General features: G+C 37.0%; 1 protein-coding gene across 3 annotated transcripts in view; it reads left to right on the top strand.

The window, feature by feature from the left end:
• The first annotated feature begins 3,590 nt into the window (after positions 1–3,590).
• SLCO3A1 (solute carrier organic anion transporter family member 3A1) overlaps positions 3,591–21,736 on the top strand; it is a 372,919-nt gene continuing 354,773 nt past the window's right edge. For all 3 annotated transcript variants that reach the window (XM_051981051.1, XM_051981053.1, XM_051981052.1), the window contains exon 1: positions 3,591–3,853. In XM_051981051.1, the coding sequence (XP_051837011.1) occupies positions 3,662–3,853 (192 nt within the window). In that variant the 5' untranslated portion in view covers positions 3,591–3,661. The remainder of the gene's footprint in view (positions 3,854–21,736) is intronic.

Genomic DNA, 21,736 nt, shown 5'->3' with positions numbered 1-21,736 from the left:
TCTGGTAACAAGTCAAAAACTTCTAGGGTTTCTATGATAATTTGGTGTACCAGTTCTACCCACTTCTGAATTAACTCTCTCTACTCTACCCATCACAGTATTAATATATAGTCTTAAATAATTCATATTTTAATCTTTATAGTTACCAGACTGACCAGGAATACATCTTCCATTTTTAACATGTTGCTATGAAACCAGCAACCCTTCACAATATTATTTCACCAAGTAAAACACTTAATTATGAAAGAAAAATGTAATATGCTTATATGTAGAACCAATGTTTGGGAATTAAATGGGACAAATATCTAGCACTTAAGGGAAAAGAAATACCTGAAATTGTATAAATATGATTACAAATATTGGATTTAACATATATTTTAACATGTATAACATATACTGGAGTGGTTGCCATATAGGGAAGGGGGTAGGGGAAGGAGAGGAAAATCTGAAACACAAGGCTATGTAAGGATCAATGTTGAAAAATTATCCGTGCATATGTTTTGAAAATAAAAAGTTTTAGAAAAAAAAAAGAAATATCCAAAATATGCCCTGGGCATGAATGAGAGGTGCTCAATTACTTGAGGAATGCATGGATGAGAACTGTTAGTCATATGATGTCTATAGAAATGGAGTGAAAGAAGATGGGAGGGGGGGAGAGAATGGAAAGGAATTAGCATTTATATAATACCTACTATGTGCCAGGTACTGTGTATTAAGTGTTTTGCAAATATCTCCTCTGATCCTTATAGCAACTTATCTGTGAGATAGGTGCTATTATTACAATTGAGGAAATTGAAAGCAGAGAGATTAAGTGACTTGCACAGGGTCACATAGCTAATAAGTTAATGAGCCTGAATTTGAAATTAGGTTTTCCTGATTCTGAGTCCAGCACTTGATCCTAGGTACTTAGAATTCCCAAAAATCTATTACTGAGAATGTAGACTGTAAGTGAGAAGATAAAGAGGGAAAGGGAGAGGAACTGTGTATGGAAATGGGATGGGGAGAAGAGATAATATATCATGACTCCAAAATTATTGATGTAGGAGACTGATGGAGGGTAGTAGTGTCCTTCGTGGGAACTGGCGAAAATGGAAAAGGTTAATTTCATGGGGAATTATTTTTTACCACATTAAATGCCAGGGAGAATATCCAAATAAAGAAGTTATGGAGATTTTGTCTTTCAAAAAAAAGTTGTGAACTTGAATGAGATCATGTCTGTAAAGTAGTCTGGTCCTTTTAGGGAAAAAAATAACTTTATATTGTTTTAAAATTTTTATGTAATAGCAATAATCCTTAAATCATACCTCCCAGTCCCCTTCTCCCCCCACGCATTCACACCCAATAAGTTTCAATAATAACATTGGAGCCAAGTAGTTTTGAGGAAAGTACATTTCTAGTTAATTGCTATTCAGATTTCAAATTTATTCCTGTAATTAAAAAAAAAAGTATTGGACTCTACAAATGACAGTTGTAGACTGACAGTTTACTCAAGACATTTTTCCTAATAAATACTCAAGGAACTATAGATTTTTATACAAAGTGTGACTAAATGGCCTGAAATGACCGGTTTAGAGTTGGAAAAGAGCTTAACAGTTATCTATTCTATTATTATATAGTTAAAGCTAGCATTCATATGGTGCCTTAAAGTTTGCATATATCCAAGCCTTTGAACCTCATAACAATCTCTTGTTATAGGTTTTATTATCTTTGTTTTACAGATGATGAAACTGAGGCACAGAAAAGTTAAATGATTTCCCCAGAAGCACATAGATGGGGAATATCTGAGGTAGGATTCCATCTCAGGTCTTTTTTTACTACAAGTCCGGTATTCTATCCACTGAAGAATAATTAAATGACTTTGCAAAGATTACCTAGGTAGAATCAGGAACTAGATCCATCTCTGTTTCAGTTTTTAGCACACTACCTCTCGGAATTCGTCAGAATTAGCAAGGGTTAAATGATATCAGGATACTCCTGCTCCCCTCCTTTAAGGATATGCTTGGTTTTTATTCGGCTATTCCAAGCCGTGTGTTTCGAATTTATGATCTTATTATATAGTCAGTGACTTGAGACCCAAAATCCTCGCTGGCTCTCAGAATTAAGAATTGCATGCCACAGGTTTCTCCAGCAGCAACAGTGTGATGGGGCAGCCAGGACTAATGGGTATCCAACTGCAACTTTTGGCTAATGGCCCCTTCAGCTTATGTCAGATTCGTTTCTGTCTTTAGCTTCCTTTCCGTTTGTGACGAGGTAGTGAATGGACTGAAGAGAGATCGACATACCCCTTGGTCGCTGCTGCCAACAAGGCTGGCATCTACAGCAGCAACAAGCAAATCAATCTAACTTCCTACATATTTCAGAACCTTCCTCCCCTTTCTCTCAGGGACTGGTGACCTCGTAGAAGCTAGGGCCAGAGCGCCCCTGGGGGCGGGGTATGGTGATGGAATTGGGCATCTCTCCCTTTTCATTGCTAGAGCTGTCTTTGCGCTGGGGAACAATCAGAAAACCCCTCCCGCCTCTCTCCCAAGCCAGGGTCAAGCTTCTATTAGTTCCTAGGCTCTGGATAAAAAAAAAAAAAGTGGGGTGCCGATTGGCCCCTGTCCCTTTCCTCTTTCTGAAGCACCACGGTTCCCACTAATACCCTCTTGTGGGCACTGCCTTTCTCCCTACCTCCACCCTTGTTCTCCAGCCCAGATTCCCTATCTCCACCCTGTTCCGGGCACTTTTTACCCTGTTGTCCTATTTCCATCTTTATTCCCACCCCTATCTCTAGTCCAGGAAAGCCTAGGCGTCCTCTAGAGCAGCAGACCCTCCCTTTCTCCCTTAGTGGCACCGCCCTTAGCTCCGGGGGCCCGACACCCTCTGGAACTCTCTGACTCCCGGTGCCAGCCGCGATTCCCTCTGAGTTTCCTTCCCCAGGGCGATGGCTGCAGCTGGGAACTGATTCCGCCGGGTATAGAGACTGGAAGAAACAAGCGAGCCCAGGCACTAGCCGGAGGAGTGGGGGCTGCGGGTGTAAAAGGCAAAAAGGGAGAGAGCTCCGGAGAGCAGAAGAAGAGGGAAGGAGGGAAAGGAGCAGTGCCCGTTCATCGGAAAAGGAAGACAAGGGAAGGAGGGGGAAAGAGAGGAGAAAGAACGGGGCTGGTTATGGCAGAAGCAATAGCAGAAGCGGCAGCGGCAGCGGCAGCAACCCGCAGGAGGAGAGGCGGTAGCAGCGACAGCGGCAGCAGCAGCAACAGCAGCAGCAGCAGGCGGCGTGAGGAGCTCCCGCTGCACTCCCAGCCCCTGTGATTGGCACAGCCCAGGCTGGAGGAGGAGAGGAGAAGGAGGAGGAGGAGGTGGAGGAGGAGGAGGAGGAGGAGGAGGAGGAAGAGGAAGGGGGCGAGCGCAGCAGCAGCGGGAGGAGGAGAGGAGATTCAGCCTTCAACCTCTAAACACCCCAACAGATCCGGGGGGAGGGAGGCGAACGAGAGAGAAAAAGAGAAGCGCGGAAGGTTGCTGCTCGCCTCCTGGGCGGAGATACACACACGCACACACACGCGCGCACACACACACACACACACACACACACACACACACACACACAGCACTCGCACGCACACACCACCTCAGCACCCAGATAGAGGGGGAGCGGGAAAGCGGCAGCGGAGGAGGAGGAAGGATGCAAGGGAAGAAACCGAGCGGCTCTTCGGGCGGCGGTGGCAACGGGGGCAGGAGCGGCGAGCTGCAGGGAGATGAGGCTCAGAGGAACAAGAAGAAGAAAAAGAAGGTGTCTTGCTTCTCCAACATCAAGATCTTCCTGGTGTCCGAATGCGCCCTGATGCTGGCGCAGGGCACAGTGGGCGCTTACCTGGTGAGTCTCTGTTGCTAACTACGCTCCGCCGGCCCCATTCCCCATCCCTTGCCTGGATAATTGGTTTCCCACTTCCAAGAAAAGAATTTGGAAGGGGGAGCCTGGGCACTCGCTTGCTAGCGGGCATGACCTCGGATTGGCATTAAGGTTAGCAAGTGGTGCAGAGGAGGAGGCAGAGGGTTGCCATGGTTGGAGAGATGCCGGGCAGCTCAAACTGCTGGAGTATCTCTAGAAAACAGCAGGATCAGAGAATGCTGAGAGGGATTGTGTGTTTCGGTGTGGATCAGGGGGGTACCAGACTAAGTGGACAGTCGGGGATGGAGCATTTCCTGACCAGTTTCTATCTTGTCTGCTGGAGACCCCCTGTAGAGAAAAGCATGTGATTTTCAAGCTACCTACACACAGAGAGATATCTATTTGCTTTATCTGTCCTTTGCTTTCTAGCCAACTAAAATAGTTCCATTATACAATATTTTCTCTAAATGCTTAACGTTCTACAATTATTTGGGAATTCAACAATTTAATTTTAAAAAATACAATATCTGAGTAAAAGGATATATAGGTAGTTTTTCCCCCCCTTTTCCTTTTTTTCCTGCCAAGAGCCATCTTCAACGGTTTAAGATAAAGTTACAAGCACCTGAGGGGCAGCTTCAAGTTTCTATACTTTGTGTTGCCTGCCCATTCTTAGAGGTGAATTCCCTACTGCCATCTGCTTTTGACTTCAGAGTGATTGCAATATTGTAGCCAGAGAAGACAAAATGTGGCACTCTTTTTAAATTTGCACCAAAAAAATTTTTTTTAATACTTAAAAGACTTGTCACTGTGTTTCTGAGGAAACCGCTTGCCTGTTGTAAATGACTCAGCACTGTGAAATACCCACTTTCTCCTTTTTTTTTTTTTTTTTCCTGTCCTCATCTTAGCAATAAAGTTGGCTTTGGAGGATACCTTCTTGGACCAGGATTCAGTTAGAAAGACTTAAAGAAACTAGAGAACCACAGTATAAAATTCTTACCTTGCCAAAATGTAATCAATTATCAGTCTTTTAATTTTATTTAGCAATTATGAAATTAGAATTGGATTTGATTTCTTCTAGTTTATATTATTATCCCAATGATAGAAAAGTGTTAACTCAAGGATTTCATTGTTCCCTCATATTAGATCAAGGTAACAGTTCCAGAGTGAATGCTACCTAGCTAATAGATTTTATTTGGGGAAGTGCAAGTTACACTGATTCTTAGATCTGAAAGACATTGTCTCATAGAAAGAGCTTCTTAAAATGAGATTGACTTTTTGGGTGGTAGTATTTTGGGGCCTAAGACCCCTTGAAAATCAAATATTTCCATTATTCCACTTATTTCTTAGGCTAAAACGAAAGATTTTATAGTACTATCATTTTACATGTCACGCCTATAACATGACATCTGCAATAACCAACCACTTAGCCTAAAGCAACTCTTGTGTTCAATTTAGGTATTCATATCATGACAAACATCAAATGCCTTGTTTTACTCCTACATACAATGGTTTTACAATGTATGTTGTACCTTTGTGGGTACACCTGGAAGTAATTAATTTTGTATATCCTCATAAATTTATCAGTACTACCATGGGTACAATGTCTTCATTAAGACTTTAGGCAAATAAATGAACAAAACAGTGTGAATGTAGAAGAGATGGATGTGTAGTTATATGGTCTCTCTTCCTACATATATATGTATGTGTGTGTATATGTATACACACACATACATATATATATGTATAAAGTAACATAAGAAGCTATGTGTAATTGCTCACCAATTCTCTATGTAATAGGAGATAATAAATGAATTAGAACTTACTACCAATATAACTATGGGTCTAGTTGACTCAAGCCAGTTTTCCCCTGTAGGAAGTATTATTTATCCATGGCAAACAAGAATCATCTCTTGAACACAGTTAATGAAGATTATATCATTAAGTTTAGGCTACAGTCATCTAAGAGACATGAGAGAAGAAGAAGGGAAATTGAGTCTCATCCAGAAGAAAGAACAGCTAATGAGTAAGTGGAAGGAGGACAAACTCTGGGGTAGTATACCAATTTCAGCAGGTAGCAAAAAGACCTTGTTAGATTTAATAAAGAAGAAACCATGTTGATAAGTCATTATTTTGGTACATTGCAAGTACCTCCAGGTTAGAATATAACCAACTTGAGGATGTTAATAGGCATTTTTAGCCCTTGATTGATAAAAACTACCATTAGTTATACAGATAGCAGGATCCAATGCTAAAATTATTGAAATGGTACAAGTTCAAAACTGGCTTGAGATACTTACTAGCCATGTGGTCCTGGGTAAGCCATTTAATCTTTGTTTGCCTCAATATCCTCATTTATAAAATAGGGACTTAGGTCATTGTGAGAATCAAATGAGATGATATTTGTAAAAAGTACAATGTAGTGTCTTATATATAGTAATTACCATTCAATGTTTATTACACACACACACACACACACACACACACACACACACACACACACGAGTGTGACTTGGTCCAGGGTAGGAATCACCTAAGATGTTTAATTCATTTTGACTCCTGGAGAAAACTGAATAAAGAGTTGAGGGCCGTCTTACTACACCTCTTCTGATAACCTTTCTCCATTCAAAAATATGAAAAAGTTCCAGTGTGGAAAAACTTTCCCAGTGATACAGATAGACAACTCATTATTACTTAAAGTCTGCTTTTAAGACTTTAAGGGGCACTGAAAGATTAAGTAAAATCTGTGATCATTCAAATAGTATGTTTGCAAACACGCTGGCTTCTATTCTTTTTGCCTTTCCCTTGCTGCTTCCCTTAGTAATTGCACTTGAAAATCAAGTTTGCTTGCTAGAGTTTGTCTGCTTTATGACTGTGCTCTACTATATAACTTGACAAGTTTTCTGATCATCTGCTAATTGGGAGAGGAAAAAATACAACTATTCCTTCTGTTTCATTTATTGTGTGAGGCTGTTCTGTGGATAATACATAAATGCATAGATAAAAATAAAGTACTGAATATTCAGGTTGTTTGAGCATATTTGTAAAGAAGGCATAGTTACTCCTTTTGGTTCCTCATAATTTTATCATTAGATAAGAATATCTATTATTAGGTAAACACAGATACCTCTTTAGGTTCTGTTACCCCTATAATGATTCCAAATACAATCCCTCTGGTCTCCATGAGTGATGTAAAGATGAAATAGTATAGGATGCCTGATGCATATTATCTGACGGGGTACTACCAAACTTTCCTTTGCCCAGAGGTACACATAGAAAATTAGGGTCTCATGTACACATTGTGAAGAAGATATACAAATGCATTGCCTGCATTGTTCTGTTTCAGGAGGGGGTACATTAAAATGTTTATACTTTTTTTCCTGAGGGGTGGAAAATTCAATCTCACTATCACTACATCCTGAAATTTAGACATTTCCATCTAGCTACTCCCTTGAGACTAGTAGAATCTCCACCTCTCATGCTGCAATGCTTTCTTGACACACAACTCCAAGGCAGGAAGTTAACTTGAGATGTCAGTGGTAACTTTGGAAAGCAAAACTTTGTTTTGTTTTTTTTTCCTCTCCAGCAGAACCAGCCTTGAGATTGAAACCCAAGAGAACCACTGCATATTGAGAAGCCAGGAAATCTTTGCCAGCAATTCTAAAAGGCTAGAAGCAGCGTCTTTTAGGCTGAGTCTAGGGCCTTCCAGAGTAATGCCGTAGTATAATCAGTCATGCTGGCCAGGTTCAGCAAGATTAAGATAAGGCTAATTTAGATACTTTGCCAACTGCCTCCCACTTCCAAAATTTTGTTAATATAAGTTTTTTTTTTCTTTTTGTTTTTGGAAAACGGAAAGTCCATTTTACACAAATCACCAGTCTGTCGGAAAGGTGTTCTATCACCTTGTCACTCAAATTGCTGTCCAACCAGTTGTGAAATAATCATTTCAGCATAAGAGAGGAGCTCTAGGTTTGACAGTCATTGTGTGCAGAGCAGAGAATGCAATTTAATTTGTGTCTTCTTAGGTCTTTTGCTTTGGAGAGCTACAGTTTGAACTGACCTAGTTGCAAGGACACAACATCTGCTTACATCTTGAGCTGTTTGGAGAGGAGGCCTAATATAGGGAATGTATTGAATGATTATGTACACATTGATTGGATAGGTTTTATGAAGACCTACAGACAGAGTTGGGGCTTTGCTCTGCAGGGTAGACTTGTCTCTTGTAAATTCATGTTTTTTTTTCAAGTTATGGAGAAATAACCTGGGTTAAGATGTGCACAGGAAATTAAAACCCCTAGAACCATTGTGATGGGGTTTATATGCAAAATACATTTTAATATCTCCTATGTAAACAATTTAAAGGATTATTCTGGTGTCCCAAGTAGAGCTTTACCCAAGCAATTCCTATTAACTAGAGTTGGGAATTAGCCTCTTTAGTATTTATGAAAAAAAAGAAGGAAAAAAAAAGGAGAGAGAAGCATGACTACAAATTATGAGACTAATTTTCATGTGTGGGTTGGAGAAATCAGTCTTGTTACTATTAGGCCTGAATGTATTTTAATAGGCTTACATTTGACATGGCAGTGACACTTGTCGAATTTTGTATTTTATAAAGAAGCTTCATATTGACAGTACATTTTGCATATAAAACCCAGAAATAAACCACCAAGAGAAACAACGTCCCCAGGTCATATTCAAAATTAATACTGTCTGTGGCTAAAAAACTATGATTTAATTTTTTTTTTAATTTCAATATGTTGTGGTTACTTAGGGTAACAACTTTGTAATCATCCATATAAACACTACAAAATTCCAGTACAACATGAAATTATCACAAGTTTTAAAAGTGCGTAGAAAAGAGTTTGTTTCTGGAAAGTGTTCCCAGAATGACAGCTTGGTATACAGCTTTGTCTGCTTAATCTCTATATTTTAAAGTGGAAAGAACAAAAGAACTCATTTTATATTTTACCTTATTTTGTCAGAATCCTTTCTTGAAAGGATGACTTTGATACCTACGCAAAAGTGACATTGTCTAAGCATCTCTCACTCATCACCTGAACCTTATTTTTAATGTGAAGCAACATTGAGCTGGCTCTACTCAGCCCAAAACTGCCAGCATTACTCGTGCTTTCTCATTTGACTTTATGAAAAGCCATTAGAACATGGAGCAAAAGCAGCTTGAATGAGAGTTCCTTTCCATTTACTTTACACACATAACAGCTACCTTTATAGTTGGTGCTACTTGTACAGAAACTATGTTCTCTTAGATTAGATTTCAGATAAATAGGTATCATATTGCAAAGAACATGGACAGAGTGCTGCATTTCATGTGCTCATGTGTGCACCTTGTCTCTTACTCAAAAGCTCAAAAGAAAATAGTCTTTTAGTTTTCTGGGTAATAAGATAAAGAAAATATTGGTATTGTTTTTGTGTTATATTCTAGGACAAGGTGGGGAAGCAGGGAAGTGAGTTGGACTCATATAGTGCTGAAAGTAATATTTAGAACTTTTCATTCTTTTAGTTGTGTCTGAGTAAGTCAGGGGTAATGCCAAGGGGGATTGTTGATGCAATGCTGGCTTAATCCATCCCTTAGCACAAAAATGCCAGGTACAATAACCTTGGTATGTTAACCCCCCCCCCGGCATTTATACTCGATGTGATCTCTCTCTCTTAGGGGGGATAAAACAAATCCACAGTAACAATAATGATGTGCATTTTCTCCTTATCTCTTCCTTTTAGTCTAGTTTACTTCTCATAATAGGTCTATGAGATTGGATGGATACAATATCACCCTTTGATTTTCTAAAAGAAAAAAACTCACTTAGACAAAAGTGAAATTATTTGTTTGTGTTTATATAAGTAAAAGGATGATAAAGCTGAGAACAGAGCCCCAGTGTTAGGGTTAGTAGATTATATATCCTTAGTTTCCTAATCTGAATACAGTTTGGCTTATTCATTTAAAATTAAGTTTTTTAAAAGAGAGAATGAAGTACTAATTGCTTATTCTGTGGACCTTGTCATAAATGCTCTAATACATTTTATCTTGAAGTGCCCAGTACAGCAAGTGTCTTGAAAATAGTAGGGGCTTAGGTTGTGTAACTGAATTAAATATTATAAAAACTAAGTTTTTCTTTTTTAGGTTTGAAAATTACTTTCCCCCTTTTAAATAATATACTTAAAAAACATCATGTTCATTTCACAATAATCCTCACCAACTCTAAGTAAGATTTTCTTGTATCAAAGAGAAATAATAAAGCAAAACAAACTTCATATTTGCCATGTCTGAAAGCATACACAGTATAACACACACTTAATCTCCCACTTCTCCACTATGAGAGAAAAGTGTATAAAAATGCTAGCTTCCCCCTCCTCCACACCCACCCTTACCATAGTGCTTTATGGAATGAGAATCCATTTTTACTTAGTAATTAAAGACAGTTTATTGTCAGTGCATAAAGTTCTGAAAGACTCAGTTCAGATTGGCTTCAGACACTATGATCTTGGGCAAGTTACTTAATCGTGTTGACCTCAGTTTCTCCTTTTGTAAAATGGTGATAATAATAGCTTTATCTCTCAGGATCAGGATTGTTGTGAGGATTAAATAACACAATAATCTTAAAGTGCTTAGCACTTTAAGTGCCTGATACACATCAAATATTAGATAAATTTTAATTATGATTATTATTCATATTTTTAAGAATTTCATTGAATTAATTTAATAAATTTAATTAATAATATTAATGTTTATTAATTATCAATAACTGTATCAAGAGTAGCCATGTATTAAAGAAAATAGGGAAAATGCCTTGAACCTTATACCTCCGAAGGCCCCTATACATGACTGGATGTGAAGCTTCTAGGAATAATCAGATTGTAATTTCTCATTGTTTTCTTTAGATGACTCAGTCATCCTAACATATAAGCTTTTCATTATCCTGAAAGTGGTCATTTTCCTATGTTAAAGATATGTCAGTTTTTTGTTTGTTTTGTTTTGTTTTATCTTTCTCGCATCATGTACAATTTGGATAGTCTGCTGAAGCTTTTGGTCCCTGTCAGAAAAATGTTTTATTTATTTATTATAAATGCTATGTCTCCTCATTTCACACACTAAAAATACAGGGAATATTCATGGGCTGATCCCATCACTGAGTGGTACAGGAGACTTGATCTGCTGTGTTCCTCACTGGGGCTAGTTCATTGCTTTCCTAGATAACTGGATGGCTCTCCCTTATTGGGGATGGACTACACTGATACTAAGCTTAATGATGATACACAATCTGCATAGCCCACTCAGCTCAAAACTCCCAAGCTAAAGAGATCCTCCAGCCCTTACTTACTTGTAACAAGGATTACCATGTCTGACAAATAAAATAATATTTTAAATTCTTCCCCCCAAGAAATTACGAGAAACCGATTACATATAAATAAATAAGTTCTTGGACCCCAGGTTAATAACTCCTATTTTAAGTTTTTCCCATCTACTTTGCTCTATTGCTCAATTGAGAGGACTGAGAAAGTGATCAATTACTTTGAAAAAGTTGTAACGATAGGAGATGCATAACACTTGAAAACATTTCTTTAGATTCATAGATACACATGTAGTATTTTATAAGGCAATTCCTATCCAAGAGCTATCATTCCAAAGCTCTTTGACTCTATAAAAGAACTGCAATCTGTTATTTTTCTAACTACTCCTTGTCCTGAAACCACCTTGCAGTTCAGAATAGGCCTTCAACCATCATATCTACACATTATTTCTAGGATCTAAGTACTTATTTCTCTGAGGCCTTGGGAAATAGTGAAAGAAATAGTTCTGAAAGGTCCTGAAAGAGTGAATTCCAAGGATTCCAATATTTGGCACTTAGTTCTTTTCCTAAAACTCATATTCATTCATCCCAATTCTATTTCCAATGATTTTGAAGAAGATTTTAATGTATGATACTTTCTGGACCAATGAATATATTCAAAATAGATTTTTTGCCCTCTCCCCAATCTGAAAGCCTAAAAAGAAATAGGGCAGAAATTTACATTCATTGCCCTAAGTCAATCTATTATACAATGATAAATTTTCATAATTTTCATAAAAGTGATCATATTTCAAAGAAAAAAAGGGAAAATATTTTTAGATTTCTACAGGACTTTATAAGGAAAAATACTCCAGTTTACTCAGAGATTCTGCTAAGGACTTCTCCTAGGTACCTTCTGAGTACTGCATTAATATGGATATATTAGAATTTAAAGAGGAAGATATTTCTAAAGTACTGAACTTTCTGCAATCAAAATAATAATTAAAAGTTATGGCAAGATTTGTGACTCCTTGAGAGTAAAACAGTCAGTTTCACTTAAGGGAAATCTCACGAGTCTGAAAGACCAGTTAATTCTAATTCAGATGTTTAGGGTTCATTTTTAGTCATAAAGAATATCATAATGATGCTTCTCAACTACATAGCAAATTATACATATTAGAAGCCTTATAACAACCCTGTGAAGTGTTAGCCTGATTTTATATTTGAGGAAACTGTGGTTCACATAGGCTGAATGACTCCAGGGGCAGACAGCTAGTCAGTGGCTGAGGTGGAATTTATGAATTCAGCTCTTCCTGTCTCTACAAACTATGCTAGCATCCACAGTGCTGAGCTGCTCTCATTTTTTTTTTTTTTTTGCAATTCTTTCCTTTCTGCACTTAAGCCTCATCCTTCCTTAGAAGGAAGGTCATCTGTGTTCAAAAAATTAATAGTCAGAATCCTAAAAAGAAAATTATAGACATCCACAGAACTGTTTCTCAATTGACTGAAAATTTCTTTTCATATGATGGCTATTTATTTTACTTTCTGAGGTATCATAATTTGTCATTAGCGTTTTCTTTGACTTAACAAAAGCCCTATTCATCCCTTCCTGTCAACAAACAGTGAACATGTTATAAAGTGGAAAACAACACAGCCTGACACAATCCTTATCCTCTGAATGGTTGCAAAAAAACAAATGGGAATGTGTACATGCCCTTCCCCCATCTTCTTTATCATCTTCCCTTTACTTTTGTTGACTAAGCCCCTTTTGGTGATGGTTTCTGGGTTTACAGCTTCATTAAAGAGCCTCAGTTACTCTTTGTGTTGCCTGCTAAAGCAACACAGAGAGAACAGAGAACAGTTAGGTCTCTGCTTTTATTTCTTGTGATCTTGTAACATACCAACCTATAAGAAACACAAAGCCCAATACTCTGATTCATCTGTGGTGTGGATATTTCCCCGGCCTCGTAGATGTCAATTCATATCTGCCTGCTTATCCTGCTCTTGTCTGTATTGTCCAATAACATAACAATAGAGGATCAGCCCGCAACATTTGGTGGCCTTCTGTAAATTTTCCTTATATATGTGAATATCAATGCAACCAGAGAGGATCAGGTATCCTTTCTTACTCTGTGACAGATTGATCTCATCATTTTTAATTCAGATGTCACCTTGATGATATTTATTATACATCCTACCTCTTACAGTTCATTTCCCTAAATTCTCCTGATTTTTTAAATACCTTTTCCCTTCCAAATAATTATTTATTTTGTTTGTATTTATATGCACATGTTGCTCTTCCCTTACTTCTCACATGTAAGTACCTTGAAGGTTTCTCAGTTTCAATCTCAGTCCACCAGAAATGTAGATCAGTGCTTGGCACATAGGGTACAGAGATTTGGATTGGATTGGATTGGAAGGCCCTCAGGGTCATCTGAGGCTAGATCTCAGAGTAAGTGATTAAGAAATGCTGATTGAACTGAACTGAATTATATTTTCTCATTTTTTTTGGTAAGGGATTTCAGCCTGTTTGGATTCACAGCTTTTACTTCACCATTCAGGTGACCCTTAACCTACATTCTTCAGATAATTTCATGATTCACAACACTACCATCCCACTTCTTTACATCCTATGTGGAAAAATGTGATGACCACTGAGGAAGGGCCTCCAGAAAGTTGGATGTCATTGAGTTTTCTTGTTATGAGTAGCTACAAAAATTAACTTGGTTCAGCCTCAGGTTAGTATTTTCATTCATGCATCCATAGATACATGCCTTTGTGCTGACAGTGCTATTCTTTTGCATTTCACAGATGAAAATTTTTTTGACAAGTTTCAACTTAAGCTCAAGGCTGCTAACAAAAAGATCTCACTTATTGGGTAGTTCTTTAAATCTTGGATATGTCCAAACTAGTTGCTGCCATCACCTTCTCTTTTTTCTTTGTCTTCCTGTGCTCTTTGCTAGAATTTCTAAGAGAAAGAGCCAGTTAGAGAGGGACAATTAGAGTCCCTTTACTGTACTCATCAGGAACTTTCTGACAGCCTCCCATCCCATGATATGAAAACTTGGAGAAAATGAAAAGTAGTTCCTCCACACAAATAAGAGTGGTGATTCTAAAAGTAACACAGAGGATCCTATAGGCTTTCCCACCATAGGTCCTTGAATTGAAGTTGGAATCACCCATTATTATGCCTATTTTAAAGGATGAGGATATTGTAACTTCAGGAGTGTATAAAGACTTGCCCCCAAATCACCTGATGAGTCACTCACTGACCTCAAGAATAGACATTGCTATAATCTACAAGATAGCTGCAGAAGCTAAAGAGCAGATGATCTATGAGCTCATCAATTGTTCTTTTTCCCCTGATTTTTCAAATAACCTTGAAATTATAGTGGGAATGATTGTTTTTCATGTGTTTCTTCATCCACATTTGGCATGGTTGGAACAACTCTGAGAGTGCATTTTCCAATTAAAGGTCATTCCAAAGTGTTCAAAGGAATATATATCACTTGGTTTTGGAAAAGGGTCTATAAAAATTCTATTTTGCTTTTCCTCTTTTGCTTACCTTCCCTGCCTTTTCTCATTCTCTCCTACCAAATTTCAACCCATGAAGAAAAAATAACTGCTTGAAAAGGGGGAAATTTAATTTGGAAGGCTATTCTCTGATTGTATAAGTTTTAAAACACAGTAGCAAGCATAATCTTATGCATAACAGTGTAATAATTCCATATCCAAAGAGAAAAAAAGATTCTAAATATAGGCAGCAAGGTAATACTAGCCTCACATGGCTTTTATTATGCAAAATCTCATTAATGAGATAAGAAATGTGAATTGAAAAACTTATTGTATTTGGGAAAATGGAATCTGACTAACTTAAAACAAAAGCTCCATCTTCCATGGTGACATTATTTAGCATTTATGTAGCATTGTATATTTTGTGCAGGGACCCACAGTCATCTTTATTACCTATCTCACATAACTCTCAGATCAAGATTGTACTGAAGAGTAGAAAACCCTGTATGATGGGAGCAGAGCTGGATTGAGAACTCAGCCATCACAGATACTGAAACCTCATTCTTCTTCTAAAAGAGATAGATCATAGTAATAGTCCCAAGTGGAAAGAGCTCTTGGGCTTGGAAAAATAAGCACTGATGTTAATTCTAAGAAACTTTCCTAGAGGTGTGGACTCAGGTAGTATATGGACTAAGCCATTGATTGACTGCTCTCATTGATGGCTTTCTTGGTTAGAGTAGATTGATCTGGGAGCTGCTACAAAACTGCCCACAGATGGAACCTTTGAAACTCTGCCATCCTCTCAGCATTCACTATGCATTGTTGTTGTTTGTTTTTAAGGGAACATGCTGATCTTCAAAGAACCTGATTATACTGGAGACATGTCATGATATAGAAATTATGACTTTAGGACTGATTTTCAAAATTAAGGGTAGACATCCCATGTCCTCAAGTTCCCCTTCAAAGAACTTTGTTATTTAAGTGGGTACCCAATGCCATGCTTTGCATAGGCCTAGTTTCAGATATTACTTTCTTTTTAAGGTTCTAATGCTTTCCATTCATGTAGCATGATTGGCTCAGTGGAAATACATCAACATTTATGATGAGCTTTTTACAAGCTTCCTGAAGCATGACTGTAGTAGAAATCTTAATCCATTCTTTCCATGTGGGTGATTTTGCTCAGAGAGCATATGTAAAACTGCTTCTTAACACATCAGGTTTCTCAGTCCAGATTTCACACTGTACAGACAAGTGTTGAGTGCTACCACATGTTGTCTATCTAATTTAGGATCAAAGCTCTATCCCCAAAGTGGGATATCCCAAATTACTTGGGGAACAGGGGAGCAAATGTTGATGGAAACTGAGTGGAGATGTCTTTTGCCTTCTAGGACAAAGTCTCATTTTGCCCATTATTGCAATTATGATCACATTTTATGTTTTCTTTAACTCAAGACATAGAGTGTACAGCACAGGTTGTCAACAGATTGACTATACAATATAGGGAGTCAATATTTGAGAAATTGTATAGTTTTTTGGAGGGAGTGATGAGGGGTAGCTTTCTGAAACAAACTGGGAAAAACTTCAATATGAATGATCACTTCTTTTCTTTCTGCTGCTAACTCCTTTATTATGAAATCTTGATGAATATATAAGAATATTGCAATGATATATGATTTCCTCACCTTTAGGAATTCTTAGTGTGGGAGCATTTTCCACCTACATAGTGGTAAATCAGCTTATGATTTAGTGACTGTCTCCCAGGGAGATGCTTAAGCAATAACAAGCCAAGATGAAAATATTGGTGCTCACTCTTTCCAGTTGAGAGATATCAGATAAGAAATAATAACTAGCATTTATATAACAGCTACTACATGTCAGTCACTGTTTTTGTTTTTTGTTTTTTGTTTTCCCCCTGAGGTAATTGGGGTTAAGTGACTTGCCCAGGATCACACAACTAGGAAGTGTTAAGTGTTGTCCGAAGTCAGATTTGAACTCAGGTCCTCCTGACTTAAGGGCTGGTGCTCTATCCACTGTGGTCACCTAGCTGCCCCCAGACACTCTTTTAAGCACCTTACAAATATCATCTCTTTTGATTCTAACAACAATCCTGGGAAGTAGGTCATATTATTATCTTCATTTCATAATTGAAGAAACTAAGGCAGACAGAAGTTAAATGACTTACCAAGACTTAGACAGTTGGGAAGTGTCCTAGGTCTGTCTTACTCCAAGTCTAGCTTTACTGCAGTTGTAAAAACAATTAATCAGTAAGAAACAAGCATTTTTTTAAAGCAATTACTATGTTATAGGCACTGTCCTAAGCATTAGAAATAATTTTAAAAAATGGAAAAGGTAAAAATGCTGTCCTTGGTCTTCAGAAATCTTCTAATGGGAGAAAAATATGCAAACGACTACACAAGATATATAAATCAAAAATATATTGAGAGGAAAGGCAGAAACAGCCTCTTGAAAAAGGTTGAATTTGAGTTGGATATTAGAGGAAACCAGTGGAACTAGAAGTTAGAGGTAAGGAGTAAAAATATTTCAGATCTGAATGATAATGCAAAGACATGCAGTCAAGAGATGGGGCTGTTGTGTGTGAGCAACAGCAAGTAGGCTGCATCTTAAGGCATGTAGAGAGAAATAAAGACTAGAAAAGTAGGTAGTTGGTCTTCCCCAAAGAGGATTTTATAACTGATTGCCTCGGTAATATTGAACCCATAGAATATTGTTTGACAATAAAACACTATATAAATATGAGTTCTTATTATTACTAAAATTCTTCTTGGGTCAATAGTTGTGGCCATACTTACATTCTTTTAATTAATGATTATGCCTCAGTCCACTTTCATAATTCCAGATCAGATGACATATCCATCTGTGAAACTCAAGAGATAAAAACTAAAGGTGTCAATGGCCAAGCCCACCAATGGCCAACCCACCAAACAAGTTGCACAGGCATACACTGGAGAAAGCATTTAGTTAAGAAAATGGCTTCCATCTTAATTATTGGAAAGAGTGATTGACAAGAAATATATTAAAAGAATGGCTTGGTAAATTCCGGGAAAAAAACAATCTATCATCTTTTCAAGTTTCCTCTCAATTTTCTCAGACATGTTGATTTCTTCCAGGCTTAAGAGTCATATCCAGGAAAAGGAAAACTTGGACTATTTGCATTACAATCTTTTTGCTTTGGTTATGGCTTGTTTTTATTTCCTTTTGAAAATCAGCAGCAACAATAATCAACAAAAACCTTGAGCATCATTTGAAAGAAAGTGGGAGAAATATTCAAAGAAAGCCTTTTTGCCTCTGGAGTCAGGAGACTGTTCTCCTAGTCTTCAGGTCTTTTGACTACTTGGTCAGGTCCTTTCTTCTTTCTGGGTGACTATAGCCATGATGGTCACAGGTGGTAATTTGGTCTATTGCCTCCTGGTTATTCATTTACTTACTTTTGTCCCTTTACAGATGATGGCAGAAAAAATATACACTGCTCTACTCCTGACTCATCAATTCAATTTAAGAAATCAAGAGAACCTAGCCAGATGGGGTTAGAAACAGATATCTATTTTGGATAATAGAAAGAATGTGTCTGTGGGAACCTCTTCTACACAAAGCCAAATCAGGGTAGAGATTTATTTAGTAGCATCTCCTCTTCTGATTCATTTATGAGCATGGTGCCAAGAAGAAAGAAGTGACCTCTTTTTTGCCCTTCTTCTCCTCTTCTCTGTCCTTTTCCATTATGAATTTAAACTTGTAGGTACTTTAGAAGTTTGATGCACTGGAAAGAACATTGGCTCTGGAGTCAAAGTCCTGAAATTCAAATCTCACCTTTGAAACAACTTGTGTGATTTGGGGAAATTATTTAATTTCCTTGATCATATTTTTAGCTTTTGTTAAGTGAAGGTATTGCATTAGATGGCTTTGCAAGGCCCTGGGAGCACTATACTTGTGATATCAAACTTGAATCATACATAAGAATCCCTGTGTCCACATATTAACTTAGAAAACCTACATTATCTGAGTTCTAGTGTATTTTTATTTATTTCATGAAACATTTTGCAATTACATTTTAATCTAGTTTACAGGAAGCACGGTAGAGTGTTGGGGATTACAGTGATTCAGGTTGTATGGATGAAAACTCTCTTCTAGAACTGTCATCTTAAACCATTAAAATTTTTATTTTGCTACCAATCTGTTAACCACTTCTTGAACAATTTTTTTTAATGGAGACCTATTTTTTACCAAAGATCTTAAAGCCCTTAGGGCGTTTAGGCAAAGGTAAGCTTTTGTCATCTTGTTCTATACATATGAAGACTATAATACACAAGGAGAAAAGGTGGTTTCTAAGGCTAAATCTTAGTTTTGCTTTAGGACTTTGATATAGGGGAAGGTCAAACACTTCATGATCCCATTTTGTTTTAACAAAGATACTGAAGTGATTTGCCATTTACTTTTAAAGTTCATTTTACAGATGAGAAACTGAGATAGATGGGATTAAGTGACTTGCCCAGGGTCACACAGCTAGTAAATGTCTGAGATGAGATTTGAATTCAGAAAAATGAGCCTTCCTGATTCTATACCTATCCATTGCACCTCCTAACTGTTCTGATAGAGGGGAAACAATGTTATAAATAAATTTCTTGGGTTCTTTAATAGTTAATATCATTGGAGAGGGTTCAAAATGGACCTGACATATTAAATCCTTGTGATAGTGGATCCTGTTTATGGTGAAGATCCATTTTACATTCAAAGCAAAAGGTTATGATATAATCTTCTACCTAAAAATCTACACTAGGCATAGTGGGCAGTAATTTTCAAAGTCAGCTTGATCATCTTGACAATGTCAAAGTGATTTACTAAGCCAAGTTCTACTGCGAAAGCATGAAGCACATTGTGGAGGGGAAGAACAAGATTCAAGCATTCATTTAAAAACTCGTAGAGTAGGGTTTTAAGCCAGATTTTGTCACATAGTTTATCCCTGCTATCAACCTTATTGAAGCCAAGACTTGTTTTCATTATTAAATGGATAAGGTTCTAACTAGGGTGGGGTAAATAAGAGTTTTGTTCCAGGGAGTGGAGAGCACAAGCCAATACTTGTACTTGCTTTTCTGGGAGAAATTTCTGATCTCAGACCTAATTCAGAAGAATAGTTAAGAAAGGATACTACCAGATAGCCCTAATTTCATTCTTTCTCTATGCAACATTATAGTTTTCTTAGTATTACAGCAAAGATCCTTTTTTATTTAAATTTTTATAATAGCTATTTATTTTCAAAATTCATACAGATAGTTTTCAACATTCACTTTGCAAAATCTTGTATTCCAAATTTTTCTGCCTCCTTTCCCCGTATCCTCCTTCCCTGGACAGTAAGTAATACAGTATAAATTAAACTTGTGTAATTCTTCTAAACATATTTCCACATTTATCATGCTGCACAAGAAAAAATCAGATCAAAAAGGAAAAAAAATAAGAAAGAAAAAAAAAGCAAGCAAACAACAACAACAAAGTGAAAATACTATCTTGTGAAGCACATTCACTCTTTCTGGATGCAGATTGTGTCACCATCACAAGTCAATTAGAATTGGGCTGAATCCCCTCATTGTTGAACAGAGCCACATCCATCAGAGTAAATCTTCACATAATCTTGCTATTGTTAAGTTCAATGTTCTCTTGGTTCTACTCACTTCACTTAGCATCAATTCATGTTAAGTCTCTCCAGGTCTTTCTGAAATCATCCTGCTAAATGTAACAATAATATTCTGTTACATTCATGTACTATAACTTATTCAACCATTCCTCAACTGATGGGCATCCATTCACTTTCCAGTTCTTTGCCATTATATCAAGTACATATTTGCCAACCACAAATGCTTTAAGCCCTTTGGAGAGAAAAAAGTTCTTTATAATTTAAAGTATTTTCATATGGTTATGGGTAGGTCTCAGTGAGTACTAAGTTAATATAATGCTAGGTGAATTAAGTCTATAATCAACCTACTGTTCTAATTCAGTTTGCCCAATCAAAATTCTAGAGTTACTGTTATGCATATATCTTGAAAGAACAACCATGTACAATTAAAAAACACTTCATGTCATTATGAATAGATCAGTTGTCTTTTTTCTGCATATTAGTTCTTTTTAAAATTTTATTTAAAATTTATTTTAAAAACACATTGCTTTGTGAATTACGTGTATTAATTCAGTGGTCAGTTTTCAAAATGAGAAAATGAAAAAGTATGAAATTCAAAATATGTCTTACTGTACTTAGCAAAAATATAAAATTCTTGATTGTAGAAAGGACATGTACTACACCCCAGAGAAGAGTTGATGAAGCATGCCTTCTTCGCTCTCAGAAGAGGTGAAGGACTAAAGCTGTCTCATTTTTTATGTGCTATGCATAAGATTATTGCTATGTTAGTCAATTTTGCTTAATTATTTTTCTTTGTGAAAATGGATGGCTATAGTTGGGACAAAGCAGGAGTAGACAGGAGTACATGTCTGAGTATTAAACAATAAAAATGACATTTTGGAGAGAGAGAAGAAAATGAAAATGCACCAAAAGACTGGTAATATTGCTTTATTTGAATTGAAATAAAAAATCAAAATGTTTTTAAATAGGAAAAAAAGAATGAAAAGAAGAGAAAGGGAGAGATAAAAGGAAAGAAAGACAGATTGAGAGAGGCAAATAGAAGGAGCAACAAGGGGAAAAAGAGAGGGGAAGAAAGGGAGTGAGGGAATGAGGAAGGGAGGAAGGAAGAGAGGGAAAGAGGGAAAGAGACAGAGATAGAAAAAAGCGTTAGTGTGAGAATACAAAGATATCAGATTGTAATTCCAGACCTGCTCCTAAGTTCCTTAAATCTTGCTCCTAAATTACTTACATCTTAGGAGCATTTATGCATATATAGAATGGCAATAATACTACTTTTAATTTGTATCCAAGTATACTCTACCTAGGAACATTGATTTAGTTATTTCTGTACTAGTCCACCAAACTTAATTGACTCTTACATAATGTCATTCTACAGAACACAGATCCTGAAATGTTATTTTGCAAAGGTCTGATTTGCTATCTTCTTGG

This window comes from Antechinus flavipes, chromosome 2 (assembly GCF_016432865.1).
Source record: "Antechinus flavipes isolate AdamAnt ecotype Samford, QLD, Australia chromosome 2, AdamAnt_v2, whole genome shotgun sequence".
NCBI classification, from domain to species: Eukaryota; Metazoa; Chordata; class Mammalia; order Dasyuromorphia; family Dasyuridae; genus Antechinus; species Antechinus flavipes.
Note: the sequence above shows the minus strand (reverse complement) of the source record. Positions and strands in the feature narration are given on the sequence as shown.